This window comes from Panthera onca, chromosome B2, assembly GCF_046562875.1.
Source record: "Panthera onca isolate mPanOnc1 chromosome B2, mPanOnc1 haplotype 2, whole genome shotgun sequence".
NCBI classification, from domain to species: Eukaryota; Metazoa; Chordata; class Mammalia; order Carnivora; family Felidae; genus Panthera; species Panthera onca.
Window position 1 is genome coordinate 33452223 of NC_138343.1, and position 19783 is coordinate 33472005.

The 19783-nt window shown below is 42.1% G+C and overlaps 1 protein-coding gene across 7 annotated transcripts in view; it reads left to right on the forward strand.

Annotated features, from left to right (window-relative positions):
* Window positions 1-19783, forward strand: part of ANKS1A (ankyrin repeat and sterile alpha motif domain containing 1A) — a 179429-nt gene that overhangs the window by 57418 nt on the left and 102228 nt on the right. For 4 of the 7 annotated variants that reach the window (XM_060615253.3, XM_060615256.3, XM_060615252.3 and 1 more), the window contains exons 2-4: window positions 12085-12165; window positions 13928-14084; window positions 15901-15963. In XM_060615253.3, coding sequence (XP_060471236.1) covers window positions 12085-12165; window positions 13928-14084; window positions 15901-15963 — 301 coding nt within the window. Of the gene's footprint in view, window positions 1-12084; window positions 12166-12722; window positions 12876-13927; window positions 14085-15900; window positions 15964-19783 lie in introns of those variants that run through there. The other 3 variants (XM_060615254.3, XM_060615257.3, XM_060615258.3) reach the window with 2 other exon arrangements.

Consider the following 19783-nt stretch of genomic DNA (forward strand, 5'->3'; position numbering starts at 1 on the left):
ATGAAATTGCATTATAATTTTTTGTTTCTGTGTCTCTGAAGTTATTCAGAGCAGAGACTTGGTCTTATTTATTGTAAGGTACTAGAGTAGAACAGTGGCCTCTTCCTTTCTTCTCTCTGGGTGCCTGGTACTGTGTAACTGCCACTTGGGAAGGTGGCATGAGACAAGCACAGTCCCTGCTGTCGTGGAGCATGCAGTGTGACAACTGTTTGTTTTGCTCGACGAGTGCATGCATTGAATGACTCACTAAAGTCGAATCAGAATCTTGAACTCTGGAGGTCATTTTCATGCAGTTCAGCAGTTCTGTGCCTTTTGGGTTTTTTTTGTTTTTTTTTTTTTTTTGTTTTTTTTTTACAGCTGTAGAACAGAAACAGTGTTAAGAAGCCATGCCAAGGTAAATTGAATTGAATAAAAGATAAGGGCCCCCGAAGTAATAGTGTAAACCATGGGGGAAATATGGCTTATGAAAACTTGATTTCTACATCAACCCTCATGAATATATTCTAGCAGCAGAGTACTCCTGTAGTGACTTTCACTTCATGGCAGCGTTCCTCCTAGGTTGTCATGTCCATGTCCGTAGTGAAACAACAGTTTCACTGTGTGCTCCCCATGCTGCTGTTCACATTCCCCTCCCTGCTGTAGGCCTTGGTGGGGACGCAGTGCCAGGCTTGCCTCAGATAGCAATGACCTTGAACATTCATAGTCATTCAGTGAATGTACTGGGTTTCACAGTTTCCCTGTTCTCCAACAACTTGTGGACTTACGTGTGTGTGGTATTGGGTGTGTTCGTTCCAGTTACCGACTAGAAACAGAAGGGCCTAGAATAGGATGCTGTAGACAGCAACACTGGATGTAACCAATATGTCTATTCTGAAACCATTGTCCTTGGCAGAAGGCAGGGGAGCCCTCTTTGTTGGCTTTGAGGAACAAGGAGGCCATCCTTCCGAGTTCATTGTGTGAGTTGTGTCACCTGTGAAGTTAAAATGGAGCATTGCCTTTCTGCTCGTGTTTCCCTCTCATGATGGAATAAACCCTTCAAAGTCACTGCCTCTCATCATGCTTGAAACACAAACACATGGCCACAAAAAGCCAAGGTTACCAAAATTATACATTTCATAGTTGACAGGGACTCATCCAGCCTGTCATGTAGTGTCACAATCGTTTCTGACATTCTTCCCAGAAGGAACCTGAGTTCCTTTCTGAGAAAGCGAACGTTTCCAGCTTTTAGCTCTCTGTAGGTATTTCATCCATATTTCAGATTATTATGCTTTATGCTGTTGTTTCTTGTTTGTTTTTTTTTTTTTTAAGTTTTAGCCATCCTCTATCAGTCTGTTATGAAGAGTTTTTAGCTTTCTTGTCCTCTGTCAATCCACTACCTCTTCCTTCATCCTTCAGATCACAATTTTTAGTTACATCAGTACCTAATGTTTATGTTTGTATTATTTTGGCGGCCAGTAGTATTCACCTACTAACCCAATTAATATACTAAAATCTTTTTTTTTTTCTTATACGGTTCATTAACTGCCTCTCTTGTTGGTTTTCAGAGTTTCCTCTGCCCAGCTGACTCTTAATTTCCAAACTACAACCATGCTTTTTAAATCCTTTAATGTTATTTTCCACATCCCAGGCAGACCCATCAGTTGGTCTTGTCAGTTTCATTTTCTCCCACAGACACGCCCCTGGAGCCCTGTGTCCTCCAGCCGCACTCAAGGCTTGCTGCTTGGCTGATTCCCTTTCCCTTTTTTTGGCCCTGTTTCCTGGATGCCTATCTCCCTCTTCTTGGTTTGCTCATTTATTTGGTAGAGCATATCCTCCAGTCACTTCCTGATAAAAGGGTGTGTGGGAGGTAAAATTTGAGACCCTGCATGTCTAAAAATATCTTTATTCTCTTTTCATACTTGACTGATAATTTGTCTGCTATAGAATCTTTGGTGGGAAATCATTTTGCCTCAGAATTTTGAGAGCATTGCTCTTTTGTCTTACAGCTTCCAGAGATGCTATTGAAAATTCTGATGCCACTCAGTCCTTTATATGCAAACTGGTTTTTGTCTCTGGAAAATGTGTTCTCTTTATCCCATGACTTCTGAAATGTATTCTGAAATTTCAGTGTGCCTTGGGGATGGGTCTTTTTAAAAATTGTTCATTGTTCTGAACATAGGATGGACTCTTTCAACTGGAGGTTCAAATCCTTCAGTTCTAGGAAAATCTCTTAAATAGTTTCTTTGATAATATTCTCCTCTCTGCTTTCTCTCTTTTCTCTGGAACTCTTGGTCCTCTAATTTTCTTATCCTTTCTCTTGTATTTCCCATCTTTTTCCTTGGTTACACTTTATATGAGATTTACTCAAATTTATGTTCTAGCTCTTTAATTATGTTTTTATTTCTACTATCACTTTTTAATTTCCAAAAACTTTTCACTAATTGTTGCAGGTTTTTTTTCCTAATCCTGTTTGTTATTGTTGTTTTGGGTTGAGATTTTATTTGGTTTTCAGTTTCTGTTCCTTTGAGTCCCTTTGTTCGGTTTGTTTTGTGCTGTGTCGTTTCATGTTGAACACCTTCCTCGATCAAATGTGTGCTCGTCTTTGGTTGTCATTTTCAATTAAGAGCAAGACACTAAGAAGCAAATTGGATGGTCTGTATAGAGGTGGGAAGAACTTGGCAAGGATGGGTTTTATATCATAGGATGATTGCGCAGGAACCTACCTGGTTTGATGGGGAATCCCCAAAAGTCTGCATCTATTGAACTTTTCTGTGGAATCATTTGGTTTCTGCAGGAAAGAATCTTCCAACCTTCTATTTGGGGGTTGGGGGTGGGGCTGCCAGCATTCTGGGAGCAGAGCTGAGATCCCGTCCTTCAGGATGTAAACTTCCTTTTAGGGCTTCTGTTTTCAGTACAGTGCTTCTCTCTGCCTTTTATTGTTCCTGAGGTTCCCCCAGTCTGGAGCCCGTCCAGCTTCTTCACAGAATAGATATACCTTCTCCTGCCTGGGTACAGGTGTAATCGTCTACTGGCTGCCCTGGATGTGACTAGAGATTTGGTGGTCTGATGCCTCTTTATAAACAGAATTTGTATCAAGTTCTTGTTTGCAACCCCTCCTTATCCCTAGCCTCGTGTGCCACCTGGTACCTCTAATCCCTGAGCCTTCCCAGGGTGTGTATGTGTGAAGGCAGAAAAGGCATCTCTTTTTATGGCCATGGGATTCACTTTCTCAGTTCTGCTAACTTACCTACTTTTCATCTTCCAAAAAATGTTCATATTTATGTTTACTGTTCTCTTTCTCCTGTTTGTATTCACTTGCATTTTGATAGGGATCAGGAATGAGCAGAAGTAAAACACATGTTCAGTTTTTCCCGGTTAACTTGATTTTAGGGGGGTTTGCACTGTTTTGGATGGTTTTGTGTCTAATTGTTTTATGTTGGTAAGTTTTGTCTTTCTCCGAAGATCACAAGCTTCTTTGGCAACGGGGATGGTTTCATGGGCTCCTTGTTATCTCTTCTTTTAAACCTCAACAATTAAATATGTAGAAAGCATTTTAGTAAGGATGTGTCAAATTTGTTTGAGTAAGATGAAATCTTTTTAAAATTAGACTGACTTTGGATAGTGCTTCCTTGTGTTGGAAAACTGCCAGCCCTTGCTGAAGTTCAACGATAAATCTGCCTTTGCAAGGATAACTAAAAGAGAAAAACAGTGAAGGCCTTTGGCAAAAAAAGGCTGAGACAAACTGTTGTTTACACCTTAATGATTTAATAAAATTGGTTGGAAGATTGCTCAGAACCTCTCTTACCCTTCATGTTCATTGCCATTGCTCTCTCTTTATAGTCAGTGATGGAGAAGGCCCTTTCCTGACTTGGTGCTGCTCTGAGAGTCTTTGACCTCCTGAGAATTAATACAGGAGGAGACCCATATAGCCCAAAGTTGTTTTCTCTCAACAGTCAAGTTCAAGATCCTGGAGAAACTAAAAAAAAACATGCAGTAGCAGTCAGAGGTGGGATTTTGTTTCAGTGCCACATTAATTAGCTGTATGATAAGCAGTAAATCATCTGAAATTCAGTTTTCTTACCTATAAGACGAAAACAATAATATGTACTTTTCTACTCCATAAATATGGTTGTAAGGGTCAAATATGGGGAACATGCATGTAAACACTTGAAAATTATCATTTTAAACTGACCATGTAACCACGGTATTCCGGACCCTGCTACCCACCTACTGACTGGACATCTATCTGCATGGGGGAGTCCAAATTCGTTTCAGCCTTAACTAAACCAAAACAAAACTTTCTCCCCTTCCCCTCGTTTCTCCTCTACCTCACAACATCCCATTCACAAAGCAGAGCAGCCCTGGTTTTCCCCCTGAATTTACTCTCATTGTGTATTGAATTTTTCGCTTCTCACTCACCCTGTGCCCCTACCCTGATTTAGTCACCAGATCCTTTCTGTTTTCTCTTGAATCTATCCTTTTCTCTCTGTCTTTACGACTGCCTTCATTCAGGTCCTCACTGCATGCTTGAATTGCTGACTTCCAGCCGGGCTCCGTGGACCTAGTCACACACCACTTCCACTCCATCATCTACACAACTGCCTGGCAAAGTGATGTTCCCCCCCGCCCCCCAATTCTGAAATATATCAGGCCCTCGCAACAGCATGATGAATAACAAATTAGCCATCTACGTTCCCATCTCCCAGCTGTCAACAGAAGGATTTCTCTAAAACCTACATCTGATTACCCCCCACTCAGAGTTTGGTAGTTTCCAAGACCCTTCATAGTTTGGCTCGGCCCACCTCTCCATGCTCGCAGCCACCATTCTTTCACTTTGGAGCTCCAGCCACTCACAGTACGTGCATTGGCCGTTTGCTGGGACTACTTGAAAGACCTTGAGTTTGGGTGTTGCCTCTTTGTTTCTTCTGTCCGGCTGATTCCTTCTAAGCTTTAAGGCTCTGCTCAAGTATCTCCTCTTCTGCAAAACCACCCTTATTTCCATTTCCCTCTAAGCTACCCTAGGCATACTTCCTTCTCAGAATGTCACACACTGTTCTGTGTTGTCATTTGTTTACTTGCCTGACTTCCCCACTGTAGGGTGGAGACTGTGTAGCACCATGGTATATGGAAGGTAGTGCATAAACATTAATTGAATCGAACTGGATTGGACACTCTGCCGGCCCACTGAGATGCCTGCCGTTGCTTCTCTGTCTGAAGGAAGCAGTTAAGTGGCTGGACAACCACATGAAGCAAGCTTACTGCCAGCACAGAGCCACTTTAGGATATCCTTCAGTCCTGAGATCTGATCCCATAGAATAGTCACAGATGAAAGTGGGCTGGGCACTTTGGTTCTAACTTACGGTTCTTCTGTTCCTGTGTTTTATAGACAGACATCTCAAATGCAGTATTCTTATATATCCCTTCAAGAGATTGCCATTTTTAAAGGATACAGGTGTAGCGACTCTGTTAGTGCATAAAGACCTACTGCAGGTTGGTAAAAACCCAGTGTTAGAAGTTGCAAGCTGGTGGCCCTAAGCCAGTTCCTTGCATACTGCTGTGCTCTTGGAAACACAAGGGATTTCCCCAAAGAACTTAAAATACGTGGTGTGAATGAGCAACGTAAAAAATTCACTGTGGTTCAAGGTCAAATGTGATAAATGCTGTGGTGAAGGTGCCATAGATGATCTGGAAAATCTGAGGTGGGTGAGATTAAAGATTAATATGAGCCAGTAGAGCCACGAAAGGTGTTGTGGATCAGGGCACATTTGAACTGGGCGCCTTACCGTGCTGGACAGAATAAGCGTCTCTGTGTATTTTCTGCTGTTCTTATTTGATTTCACAGAAACTTCAGCAATTTTACCTCAGGTTTTTGCCTGAGTTTTGCTAGGTCTGAAGAGTGATATGTAGATTTAATTGTGGGTGTCATTGATGGATCTTTTAATCCAGATTCATCTTTTAGAGACTTAGTGTCTGGTCATGATGGTTTGGACTTCAGAGTCTCTGTCCCTGCCTCTTTCTTTGAAAGTGCTCCCCCTCTCCTTCAGTGTGGACGTTGTATCTTTCACCAGAGCCTGACATATAGTAGATGCTTAGTGGACGCTTATTGACCTCAGCGTACCTGAGGCCTTTGTAAGCCTGTTCCCTGGACGTAGTGCCCCCTGCTCCTTCTTGCTCTCCAGCCACATGTCAAACATGCTCCTTCTCAGGCCGTTTGCATTTGATGCTCTCTCTACCTGTCCCCCTCAGACATCCAGGCCCCTCCTTCCTTCACTGAATTCAGATCTCTTCTCCAAGGTCACCTGCTTAGAGAGGTATTTCCTGAGTCTCAAGAGTGCCTGATCTGCTTCCTTTGTTTCTTTATGGCACTTACCATTACCTGCCACCATATTTCTATTTATTTATTTGCTCACTCTCCCTCCCTCTAGAGTTCTGGGTCCATGAAGGCAGAGACTTTGTCTTTTCTCATTTGCATTTCCAGGCCCTGGAACAGTGCCTGGCATGTAGGTGGCACACTTAACTTAGCTGTTGAATACATGCCCAAATAGCCCTGCGAGCAGACCCTCAGTCAGCACCTGCCTCACTGTATAGAGTAGGCTGTGTCTGTATGGCTGGCCTATTCGTCTTCATCACTACCTCTAGATCCAGCATGCCACCTGCCATGGATCAATGTATAGTCAGTTTTTAAATGAATGGAGAGAGGCATTTGAGGTGGGATTCAAAAGCCACAGGTTCTCATCAGTCATATTCTTCCTTGCCCTCTCCAATATCGTTACTTTAAAAAATATATTTATTTAATTGGTTAATCTCTGCAGCCAACATGGGGCTCAAACTCTCAACCCCTGAGATCAAGAGTCTCATGCTCTTCGGACTGAGCCAGCCAGGCGCCCTTCCAATGCCTTGAGATGCCATCTCCAATTTGGGTGTTTCTGAGTCACAGAAGGCAAGGCTTGCTGTGCTCTGGCATCATGTCCATGTGGTTGGGTTGCTGTGACACGTCTTAGGCTTCTCAACCCTAATGCAATTAAACTGGTTCAAACCAGTTTAGGTCTAGTTTCCATGAGCCATTTAAGCCCTGAGGAGCCTATCACAGTAGAATTTACAGATGCAGAGAAAGATCTGGAGGATTAAGTGACTTGTCATGCAACTGGCAGTGGTAGAGGCAAGTTTTGAATAACTTAGGTGGGCTAACTATGGAGCCTCAGCTTTTCACCTGGGTTGTGCAGTTGCTTCATGCAGGATTGCTAGGACTCCCCTAAGACTCATCAAGGATACTGCGATGGTTTGTTCTACAAGTCGAAGGCAGCCATTGCATTTCTGAACGATCTATACAGGTTAAACTTTAAGAATCTCCTGGACCGTTTTTCGCCCCCTCTGGTTTTCTTGGCGTGTTTTATTTTGCCTTTGTTTGTTGGTGAGCAGCCCTTTGGTACTTAATGTCTTAGAAAAACCTAACAGGACAGCTGTGATAGAGAGGAAGACCCAGATTGTAAATAGCTCTTTTCTTGGGCTGCCAAAAAGGAAGACACTTGGGTGGAGGGGGATGTTACCATCCTGTTTGAAGCTAAAATTCTAAGCAGAGAGATTACAGTTCTCTGTTTTCATTTAGTTTTTATTTAATATAGCCCCCATCTCCTCAGATTTCTAGATGGGCATTTAGACAAAATGCTAGTTAGAGAAAAAGCAGGGGAGGGGCGGAAGACCTTACTAGTTGGAAATGTTGCCGCTGAATGCAGGAAAGTCCTTACCTTTCTTCCTTGTCTTCTTAAATTGTGTTGAGGGAGTTCTAGTGCTAGTATAGGGCACCCAAGCTTAATCACCTCTAAACCAGAGACATAGAGGTAAAAGTTAGAAAGAGAAAGAGCATGCTCAGTCCTGCCTTTTTTGTTAAAAGGGAGGGCAGTTTTGGGGCACCCGGGTGGCTCAGTTAGTTAAGCGTCCGACCTCGGCTCAGGTCATGATCTCACAGTTTGTGAGTTTGAGCCCCACGTCGGGCTCTGTGCTGACAGCTCAGAGCCTGGAGCCCACTTTGGATTCTGTGTCTCCCTTTCTCTCTGCCTCCCCCCTGCTCACACTCTGTCTCTCTCTCCTTCAAAAATAAATATTCAAAAAAACTTTTTTTTTAAAGCAAGGGCAGTTTAAAGCTTAGTTCTCAGGTCACTTCAGGACCTGGATTGAAATCGTTGATGAGCTGGCACATTCCTGAGGGGGTCTGAGGAGCTGACAAACCTGTGCTCCTGACTGCGTGGCCCATTATTGGTATTTTCTTTTTTCCAGCCCTGTTGCTTTATTCTGGTCGTCTTGCTGTCAGATTATTATTCCAGCCTTGTACTGATGCATCTTTATCTCATCCTGTCATCCCAGTTAGATCGTCAAGTCCTTGTTTGGCCAAATGGCAAGAACTCTATAAATGGGAATTGTGGATCTGCCACTGGTTTGGGGCAAACAAGTTGTTTTTTGATTCTTAGGTGTCACCTGTGTTTTAATGGAATGATGATGTGTTGTCTGGTGGGTCAGTTTGAAAATAAGTATGAAAACCATACCTCTTAGGTTTTCCAGACCCATTTCATTTACTGCCGTCCTCACCGTTGTCAGGCATAGGCATACAGTTTTTGGTTTAGAAAATAAGGTTATCGTACATGGGTGACAAAGAGGTATGATTCCTTTTAACTCTTTGTTTGGAAGTTCCTGTAGGAATCCAAGCTTAATGGAGGATGGGGGTTACCAGGAAGTACCTCAGGCTCCTGACCTTGTCACAGCATCTTTAACTGACAACGAACAAATAACTTAGATATCAAAGCATGTGTATCTTCTCTTTTCACTGAAAATGTATCTCAAGGCTTTAAACCTAATATAGACATGCCCATTCAAGCGGCCCAGATCACATATGTTCAACTGTTTATTATTAACAGTTGGATATTTTTCTTGGTTTTCTTTTCCCTATGCATAGATTCTTTCCCTCTTTCTTTTAAGAAATTATTATAAAAATACATGAATGCATTCTCATTGGGTTTTAAATAGTGTGGTAGAATACAGAGCAGAATGTGAGAGTCCCTCCTCATCACCCGTAGGTTCCCCCAGCACACATTTCCTTTCCCAGAGGGAACCACTGTCAACACTTGAGGAGCCCTCTTCACATCACCATCCATCGTGTGTGCGTGTACATACACATTGCTAACGCAGGGGCTCATGTTTTGTGTACTACACGATGCCTTCTTTTTTTTCACATTCCCCTAACACAGTGTATCTTGGGAAATCTTTCCATGTGAGGACACTTAGGTCCAACTTGCTTTCTTTCCTTTGTTGTTACTGTTAATGGTTATATAATTCTTTGTATGGGCACACCTGAGATTTAACTGCCCACCTACTGATGGACATGAAGTTTTTAGTTTTCACTCTGGTGGTGAAGCAGAGTCCAGTACAAGCATGTGTCTTTGTGCATGTGTACAAGTGTTTCTGTTGAATGGTTGCCAGGAAGTGGAAATGCTGGCTCAAAGTGAATGCCTATTTTTGGTTTGGTGGATCCTGCCAATTGTCTTCCCGAAGGAATTCACCAATTCAAACTCATACCAGTGGTATAGAAGAGTGCTTGTTTTCCTGATCTTTATAAACACTTTGTTTTCATTTTTGTCAGTCTGATTGGCGAAAAGTAGTGTATGTTTATTTTACTTTCTTTTATTTCAAAAAATTTTATTTTTAAGTAATCTCTGCACCCAGTGTGGGGCTTGAACTCACAGCCCCAAGATCAAGGGTCGCATGCTCCCCTGACCAAGCCAGCCAGACACCCCAGTGTGTGATTATTTTAATTTCATTCTTCCAGGCTGTGCCTCTGTAGAGCTGACCTTGTCTGAGTTCTGCTTTTTAGGAATTCTCAACATTGTCAGTTACTTGATGAATCTTTTCTTATGTTCTTGTCTGACTCTGTTTGTCTATTACCCATTTGTGGTGTAGGGTAGGACTTGTTTCTGTACTTCATAGAACTTTAGACAGGAGATGGAGTAAACTTATGCATTGAATCCACTATCCTGATTAGTTTCCCTTATAGATTCTTTCTATACAGTATTAACCACTTTGTTTCTTTTTCTGTCTTTAACATTATACTATCATCTCTTTTCTTTTTTTTTTTTTAATTTTTTTTAATGTTTTATTTATTTTTGAGACAGAGAGAGACAGAGCATGAGCAGGGGAGGGTCAGAGAGAGAGGGAGACACAGAACCCGAAGCAGGCTCCAGGCTCTGAGCTGTCAGCACAGAGCCCGACGTGGGGCTTGAACTCACGAACTGTGAGATCATGACCTGAGCTGAAGTCAGACACTTAACTGACTGAGCCACCCAGGCACCCCTCATCTCTTTTCTTATTACATAGCAATATAAGCATATAAATATGGTGTTCTACTCTGTACTATAGTTCTTCATCATAATCATTTCTCTATTGATGGACTGTTGGGCTATTTCCAAAATTTTATTGTTATAAGTAATGCAGCCTCCAACATCTGAGCATAAAGTCTTTGGGCCCAGATGGTTTTACTGGTGATTCTTTATCATTTTAGTGCTCTATGCCAGTGATTCCTAAATACAGAAGTGGGTAGATAGCTGCCCAGCTGATCTGTGAGCCAAGCCTAACACCTGTCCCATCTAGTAGGAATAACACAAAAAGCAGAAACTTCAGATCAGCCTCATTTATGCATGCAGTTGTGAAAATCCTAAGTAAAATACTCTCAAGTAGATACTCTTAAGTACAGTTCACTAAGATGGACATAATGGATAATGGCCAAGTAAGTTTTATTGCAGAAATGAAAGAAAGGCTCATTATTAGGAAACATATTGATAATAGCATATTAGTTGGTTAAATGTGAAAAACTGATTATTTTCACCGATGCAGAAAATGCATTTAAATTAAACAGTTATTTAAAAAAAAAAAAAATTTTTTTTTAAAGTAATCTCTGCACCCAACATAGGTCTCGAACTCACAACCCCGAGATCAAGAGCTGCATGCTCCACCAACTGAGCCAGCCAGGTGGCCCTAAACAACTATTTTTAATAACATTTTTAGAAGGAAAAAAAAAAAAGATACTTCCTTTACATGTTAAGAGTGTTTACCTCATACAAACTACCAACGATAGAGGCATTCTCATTAAAAGCAAGGACAAAACAAGGCAGCCCTCTGCTACTTAATATTATTTTAGTAGCTCTGGCCAGTGGAGTAAGGTGTGAAACAGAAGTACGAATTAAGGCTTTGAGGATTAAGTAAGATGACATTGCAGCCTTCCTAGTGCAGTATTTCTGATTCAATAAGGCATTCACATTACAGATTTTGTTGTTATTCTTCTTTTTAGCAATAAGACCTTCACAAAGGAAAGACCAGTTGTCTCTTGCATCTTAACACATGTGTCCTGGTGCTTTTATTAATGTGGGTTCTTTCATCTTGGTTCTTGCTGGTTAATTCATCTGGATTATCCGTAGGTCTGTGTTGAGTCTGTCTTGAGTTTTCAGTCACCAGCTTAGAGGTGGGTGTCCAGTACCTCTGGCTGGCTGAATGGTTGGTTCAGTGATATTTTTGATGGCCTTTTAATGAACTGTTCTTACAATCCTGGAAGTATTCAGAGGCATGATTCCCAGACTGTGTGAATAATGTAGTTAAACGTGAGAAGGGTACATGGGGCACCTGGCTGGCTTAGTCGGTAGAGCATGAGACTCTTGCTCTTGGGGTTGTGTGTTCAAGCCCCATGTTGGGAATAGAGTTTACTTCAAAAAAAAAAAGTAACACTTCAATGACTTATCATAGAGCAGAAATGACTTATCATAGAGCAGAGTTCAAACATATGCCAGAAGAGAAAATGGATTCAATTTTAAAAAATAATAAAAGTAAAAACGATGAGAAGGGTACAGAAGAGCAAGCTCTTAAATGATGACACTGTTGTCTTGACACCTGACTCCGCAAATGATTGTGTTTCCTCAGTGCTGTGCACTTCTGTCGTAAATAGCCTCTGTCCTTTATTGGGAATCATGTGACTGTAACTAGTTTGGTTAAACACCGCAGAGAATTATTTTCTAAGTAGCTAGCTGGCTCTAAACTTTTTTTTTTTTTTTTCCTTTACTTCCTCTATAGCATCTGGAGGGGGCCAAACGTGAACTGTGTTGACAGCACTGGGTACACGCCTCTACACCATGCTGCTTTGAATGGCCATAAGTAAGTATTTTTTGCTACATTCCTACCCGACCCTTCAGAACCCAGGCTTTTGGATTGTCTTTTTTGATTCCTATAAAGGATCACTAAGCCGTAGTGTTGAGGAACAGGGAAAAACAAACTAAATTTAGTATATCCAGAATTCCCAAGTCTCTCTTCAGTGTATAATTTAGGCACCCTTCTCTACTCCACCCCCAAAAAACTCCAACCAAAGGTTAAGTTTTACCTTTTTCTTCTCTTTGTCCTTTTCTGTTTTGAAATGGTGCAGTCCCACACAATGACCTGAATATGAGGGTCACATTTGGGGCAGCCAGGTCATAAAGGGGCTGGGTAATCTGTTAGGTAGCCAGTACCTTTGTAAACTGAAAATAGATTGGCTGGTCCCTTCTGTTAAAGGAGTTAGTTATTTATTTACTCTGTCTTCTTGCCTGCCATTCTTGCCTCATAAAGTAGGCCTGGTAGACAACAGGAACCATTCTTAAGGGGAAAGATACATAAACCATATGGCCTATTTAATTCTCTTAGGTATTGGTAGTAGTTGTTGAGGGGAGGGTTTGTGCAGCAGGTTTTATGGAGAAGCTGTGCTTCAGGGGGAGTCTGAGAGAAGATGACATAGGTTCAAATGGTTTGGCAGCCTTTCCCAGAGGGCACTGCCTTTCAAGTGAGAGAGAATGTGACGGCTCAGCCCCGGGGCGGGCACAGTAGTGGATGCAGTGAGTAGATTGGCCAGGATGTGGAAGAAAGGAAACCAAAGTGTAACAGAACAGAGGGTGTTATAGAGAGTCTGAGGCTTCATACTCCAGGAGATAAGAAGTAGAGGTTCAGTTTTTATGAGGAGGGATTATTGGAACCATTTTAGATTTTGCTGAGCAAGGAGCAGGGCCCTCACCACCTTGAGGTATTCTGTAACACCTGTGTGATATTTGGCCCAGCCTAATTGACTCTGATGTGCCAAAAACAGGTGATGATTGTTCCCTTGTACGTTACACTTCTCTAAAGTATATTGAACGTGATCATTATGTCTTTTCTGTAGCTATCTTAGACAAAGCTGACAGTAACTCTGTGGAACCCCCTGCCCCCATAACTAGTGGGGTGACCTGAATTAAAGTGAATCTTGAACTTAAGTGACTGCAACTTGTTAGCCAAGTTTCTCTCCAGATGCCGTTGTTATTTACAGTGGGGGTTTTCTTTGACCTCGTGTGCATGGGGGTAATTATACATTTGCATCAGCTTGATTAACAGTGTCACCAAGAAGAAAGCCAAGTCCTTCTTCTTTGACGTATCAAATGATACCAGATGTGTCTGGCTTATGTTCACAACAACTTTAATTCTGCTCTGCCTCCCTGCTTTTAGCTCCCACATCACTAAATGCTCTGAATAATGTGAATAATGATATTTGTCTTGCACGACTACTTTTATGTAAATTTTATCCGTGAATGCTGTTTAAACATCACAAACAAGGAAACATTGCAAGGTTTATTAGACAATGGGGCCAGATGTTTTCAGAATAATGGAGTATAGGTGGATTGTCTAGAAAGCCTAGATAGATGGGGAGGTGATGAGTCATTGTAGTTCAGCTGAGGGTGTTTCAGCCTCGTATCAGCAGCTGTACAAGTAGCTCCTGGCATAAAAGGAAGAGACTGGGTGATGAGCTCAGGTAGAGAGAGGGCAGCCACGTGAGAGAGTATCTGTGAAAGGGCTTTGTGCTGCACAAATGTAAAGAGCTGTTGGTTCTGCAAACTCATGGTTGATTTTTGCCTTCTAGGGATGTGGTTGAGGTTCTTCTGAGGAACGACGCGCTGACCAACGTGGCCGATTCTAAAGGCTGTTACCCTCTGCACTTGGCAGCCTGGAAAGGAGATGCCCAGATAGTGCGGTTGCTCATCCATCAAGGGCCCTCACACACCAGAGTCAATGAGCAGGTCGGAAGGAAGAGAAGCGTTCTTCCATTGAGCTACAGCCAGACGTTGGCCCCAGCACTGTTTCAGTTCCATAGTGTGTACAGCTCAGGCAACCAGCTCTTCCAGGCCCCACAAATGGTTCCCCTCCTGCCAGCACCACTTCTCCCAATGCATCAGGGGGATCTTATACCCCGGAGGATGTACTTTACACGCGTTTGAACGTGCAGATTTGGTGTAGTGCTATAAAAATAAAAATCTAAATACCTCCTGTGCAAAATCGGAAATAATGCAAATCCTGCAAAATTGTTTCGAGGCCATTCCAAACTGGCAGGCTTAATTAATTATAAGTTGTGCTTATGCCATCAACATGGCAGTGCAACTCTAGCCGGTAAACAGCAGTCTGCCGAGTGTGCTTCAGTACTGTGTGAACCTTGCTGCTGTTTTACCTACATCAGAACTGGCAGAGGTGGAAGGCCTCGTGCCGGTGCTGAAAAAGGAGCTCACAAAAACATCTGAGTGGAGGTCAGAGGTGATTCAACAGAATGAAAACTAGTTACATGAGGTCCCATAATGTGGATTTAAGAGTGACCATGCTTTGACAAAGCAGAGATCATTCTTAGAAAATAAAAAAATTATACTTGCATTATGCAAGTTCTAGACAATCCTCTCATAAAATACCGTTTCTTGTAGTTCGGATGTGACATTGTGTGTCCATTTGAGAGGAGACGGGCTTTCCCTGTGTGACAAGCCATTCTGGTTTCCTGTCTGCTCTGAACTGAAGCAGGTTCTTTTCCTGGTTGCTTGAATGGGAGAGATGCTACTCCTCTCAGGAAGCTCAGGACTATTTGCCTAATGACTTTGCTGAGAGGAGGTTGTTAAATTACCTATAGAATTAGATCAGGGTTGTTCCTCAAAAAATAAGAAATCATTCTTGCGAGCCTATCTATCAGCAAAGCTCTGCATATTCTCAGGGAGCTGTTAAGAGCTTGACTTCGACTCAGAGAAGGGCACCTCCACTCTGAGGTTTGAGAAAATTAAAGCGATGCTCCCAAATCTCTCAATTTGGAGATTGCACGTGTGTAGCTGTTCATCAGCTTCCCTTTCCCCTTTTGGGCTGAATTTTCTGGATAGGTGAGCAACAGAAATTTAAGATCATCAATGAGGATGTTTGTTTTCTAACATTAGGAATGAAAATTGTCTCTAGAATTGCCTCTTTAGAAGCTAAATGCAGTTTTACTCCTCCTGGCTAAAGTGATTGTAATTTCTCTTATCTGGAGGAAATTTACAAGGAAGTTTGCTTTTAACTAATATTCCTCAATGTTGAAAAATCTAGTCACCCATTAAAGTCCTTCTCATTTAAGAAATTTTCGGCAACCATTTCTAATCCTGTCTTTGCTCACTTTTGCCTTGGAACACAGCTGCTTGGATTTTTGAGCCACTTGAGTGTGCTAGCTTGTCCTGCTCACAGCTGCCTCCCGCCTGGAGTATCCGTTGATAGGTGGGACACCAGCCCGGTGTTTTGAGTATCTGGCAGGCAGGTGGGTGGGGCAGGGATTGGGCAAGATGTCTGCAGTAGCTTGAAGGACCTAATGGATCTAGGTCATAGTACCACATTGATTTATTTAAAAGCCATTAATGTGGTTCCAGTTGGTTGCTTGGATAAGAGGGGGTGATGTGTGCTCTGCCCTTAAGGCTGCCTTCCCCATTAACTTCCTTTCCAAGCACCCAGAAGGCACATCCAAGTTGTTCTTGTGTTGGGCCCCCTCAGGGCTGGGCATTGCTTTGACGTATTTCATCCACTTTATCATCACATTTTCTTTTCCTCTCCTTTTTATAGAATGCTCTTGAGATCAAAGAATTCAAAAAGTACGGCCCCTTTGACCCTTATATCAATGCCAAGGTGTGTACTTTGCTGCCAGGATTTCTCTGCATCATTTCTCCAAGCTGCACCCCCTCTTTGGTCCTCTCTGGCTTCCACTCTTATCCACTCAGGCTCCTCATCGTCTCCCTGACTTTGTCTGCTTCAGCCCATCTGCTTTTGGCTTGTCTGGGAATGGGAAATTGCAGCTTCAGTGGGTTTTGGTTTTATTTTTAAAACCCATGCTAATTCTGGAAAGGTTGGGTGATTTTCCCGGAATGTCTGAAAAGCTTAGAAATGGCCAAAATGGGAAAAAAGAAGGAACCATATTATATGCATAATTCATCATTGTGATTGCTAAAATCATTTAAATTCAAAAATGAATTCAAAATTCAATGACAAGATGTCAAATACATTAGCTTACTTTATAACAAGCACAGAAAATGATTAAATTGTACTTGTTAGATGAAAAAAAATTTAAGTCTGTTTTCTCTCTTTGTTTTGAAGTGGAATCTCATTTTCAGTAGCTGGTAGTGGAGATGTTGGGGACAGGGGCACAGTGACTCCATTTTACTCTTAAAAGCTATCATAATTCCTTCCTCGTTTCCTTGAGTTTGTGCATTTCTGCCTGGGACTTTAAAGCCTCAGTTGCTTCTCCCCAGCCATTAGCTTCTCTCGCTGCTTGGTCATTCTTGGCTGTTGGAAGGGCTCCAAAATAGGAAATGAAGTCGCAGGGTTAAGCAGGACACTGGCCTCGAGCCTCCTGTGAGGCCGGGGCGAGTAATGGTTCGGTATGCTTGGTGATGAACTGCCCGACCCCTCCGGCCCTCACCACTTCAGGCAGGAGGCAGAGCTTGTGGGTTGGTGATGGTGAGCCTCTCTCCGTGCTCTCACCTGCTGGTTTTGAGCCGAGTTTTCATTCAGGTGAGGTTTGCTTTTTGGCATCAGGCTGGAGTTTGGTTGAGTCAGTGCATTATTCACAGTAGCTGCCTTTCACTTGATCTGACTACAATAGCCTCAGGGAAGGGAAACATAAGGTACTTCTATACATTTCCAATGCAAGGCAGATATTCTTTGAGAAATACTGATTTAGCAAACAAAGCTCCCTGTGGGCTGGATCCAGGCAGCCTCTATGGGCCATTTTCTTCAGCTGTTGGGCCTTGATGGTGGAGAAGCAGCATTTGATCTGGAGTAGTGGAACACATTAACTTTTGTTTGGCCCACTGTCTCTAAATTCTGCTTTCTAATTTTCAAAATAGGAAGGTGCCCTATCATAGTTTTCTTCTTTTTTTGGACATGGTATAGTAGAGAAAACTCTGAAGGGTCAAGGTCACAATCTTTCAAGTCAGACCTGACTTTGAATTCCGTGCTGCCACTTACTGGTTTTGTTGACTTAAATAAGTTACTTAATTTCTGTGAGTCTCAGTGTCCTCTTCTGTAAAGTCGGGTATACCATCTACCTTGCTGGATTGTTTTGGAGTTTAAGTAAGATAATGTATACTAAGTAAAACTATCTGGTAACTATTAATATTCTGAAATGGCACTTTGGAATTTATTCTTTGTTACTCATGGATTGATGCTTAATGAAACATCACTCAGTCTCTTCAGGGTTTTGTCTTGCGGTGAGGCACCTTGAAGTGACTGTTTTCCCACCCAGTGGTTAGTTCAGTTAGCTTTTATAAAGCTCTGATTAAAGGGTAAGTCTTTGGTTCTTGAAAGCACATTTTCTTATCCCTTGATTTCCCACACATAAAAGAAAATTGGTCTAAATGGAATAAGAACATAACTTCTCTTTTTGGAAATACTGGCCTTTGCCTCCGCCCCCCCCCCCCCCCCCCCCCCCCCCCCCCCCCGCCCAAGGGCCAAATGATGTGTACTGCATTAAGGGATAAAGCTGTTTGGGGTTTGCTACGAAAGCAAACTCTCCTTGAGCTAGTTTAAATCTAACCTCCCTGGCTCTTATCCTGGTTTTTTATTGACCTGGATTGTGTCTGGGAATTGTTTTGTGAAAGTACATTTGTGTGCGAAGTCTCATCAGACACCTGTAGAAATTAAGTCTCAGGTGCCTTTCCTGGGAGCAGAGGTAGTTTTCATGAGGTTTCATCTTCCTCTTCGACATAGGGAGCCTTTCCTTTTCAGCAAGTCAGCATAAACCAGTCCAGAATGTAGGTCATCCTTAGCAGGTAGAACTGTTAAAATTGTTCATTTGCTCCTTTTAAAGCAACTTTAACTTAATCTGAGTATCATAAGGTGAGCAACAGTCAAATTAGTTTTAGGATAGGTCTGTTTTTCTGTACACTTAAAAATAATTGAGATTTAGAGCCGGAAGAGACCCGGAAGTTGTCTCGACCAGTTGTCTTCACATTCTGATCAGCTTGTCTGATTGCATCTGAATCACCTAGCAAGCTTTTAGAAAACTTTTTGTCTTGAAAAAACATTTCAACTTATAAAACATTGCCACAAGCTGCATTATACTCCTCAGCTAAATTCACCAATTTTTAACATTTTGTCACATTTGCATGCACATTTTCTCTCTCTCAAATATATATGTATATTGTTGCTGTAGTTGATGAGTTGATATTTAGTCATGGTCATCATGACCCTTTAACCCCACATACTTCAGCCTGTATTTCCTAAAAAAACAAGGGCATTCACTTGTATAACCACAGTACAGTTGTTAAATTCAGCAAATTCAACATCGATATAATCCTGGTATCTGATATTGAATCTGTGTTCAGATTTCACCAGTTCCCTCAATAATGTCCTTTAGAGCAATTTTTTTTCCTGGTCCAGGATCCAGTCCAGGATCATACATAATCTGGAACAATGCCTCAGTCCTTCTTAGCCTTTCACGACATGGACTTTTTTTGAACTGCAAACATTACATCCCTGGGTGGGACCAAACCACCTACCTTTTAGTTAATAGCCGAACACACTAACCCATTGCCCAGAGACCTGTGTGACATTGACAGTTCTGAAGAATATAGACCAGTCATTTTGTAGACTTTCCCTCAGTTTTCATTTGTCTCCTATTTCCTCATGACTAGATTCAAGCTGTACGGTTTTAGCAGGAATGCCACAAGAGTGATGTTATATTCCTTCCTTTGTAGTGCTTCACGTCACAAGGCACATGGTGTGAGATAAAAAAGTTTATCTCACTTTTTATGAGGATAGATGATTGCTTGGTCAAGTTGGCGCCTGCTAGGTTGGTAAGCTTTTTAATAATAGTCTTCCTCGGCTTTACCCTCCGAGGTGCTACCTTGGCAAGTCTGGGGTGGGACTTAGTTACTTCTAAGCTCCCATGTAATTCCAGAACGAAGCCAGTTGGAGAAGCCCTGATCTAGGCCAACTTGCCATCCAGAGCAGAAATCCTTTTCTCTCACCTGAAAGATGAGCCATCTACCCCTTGTTTTATTTGTTTGTTTGTATGTTTCTCTTGGTAACAGACTTACTACTTGGCTGCCTCTTTTTGGATGCCACTGATGTTTGGTTTCTTATGCTTGGCTGATAACTGTCTTCCTAAACCTTCCATCTGTCTGTCAGAGTTCTGCCTTCCAGAGCACTACAGAGTAAACCTAGCTCTTCTTCCACGGGGACTCAATTCTCATGTTTGTCCTGTGTCTTCTAAATCTCAGTAGGCTCAGTTTGTCCTTCTGTTCCAATTTTGGTCTATTTCTGGGACCTATACCATTGTTGCTATGGAGAGCTGAAGCTTAGGTGTTTCTAACTTAAGTATCTATCAACCATGGACAAGAGTACAGTTGGGCTATAGTCTAAGCACTGGGAAGTGATGGCTTGGAATAGTTCAAGAGGAGAAAAGCCATGGAAATGTTTCTATATAGTTTTCTGCTGCTTGTAGTTT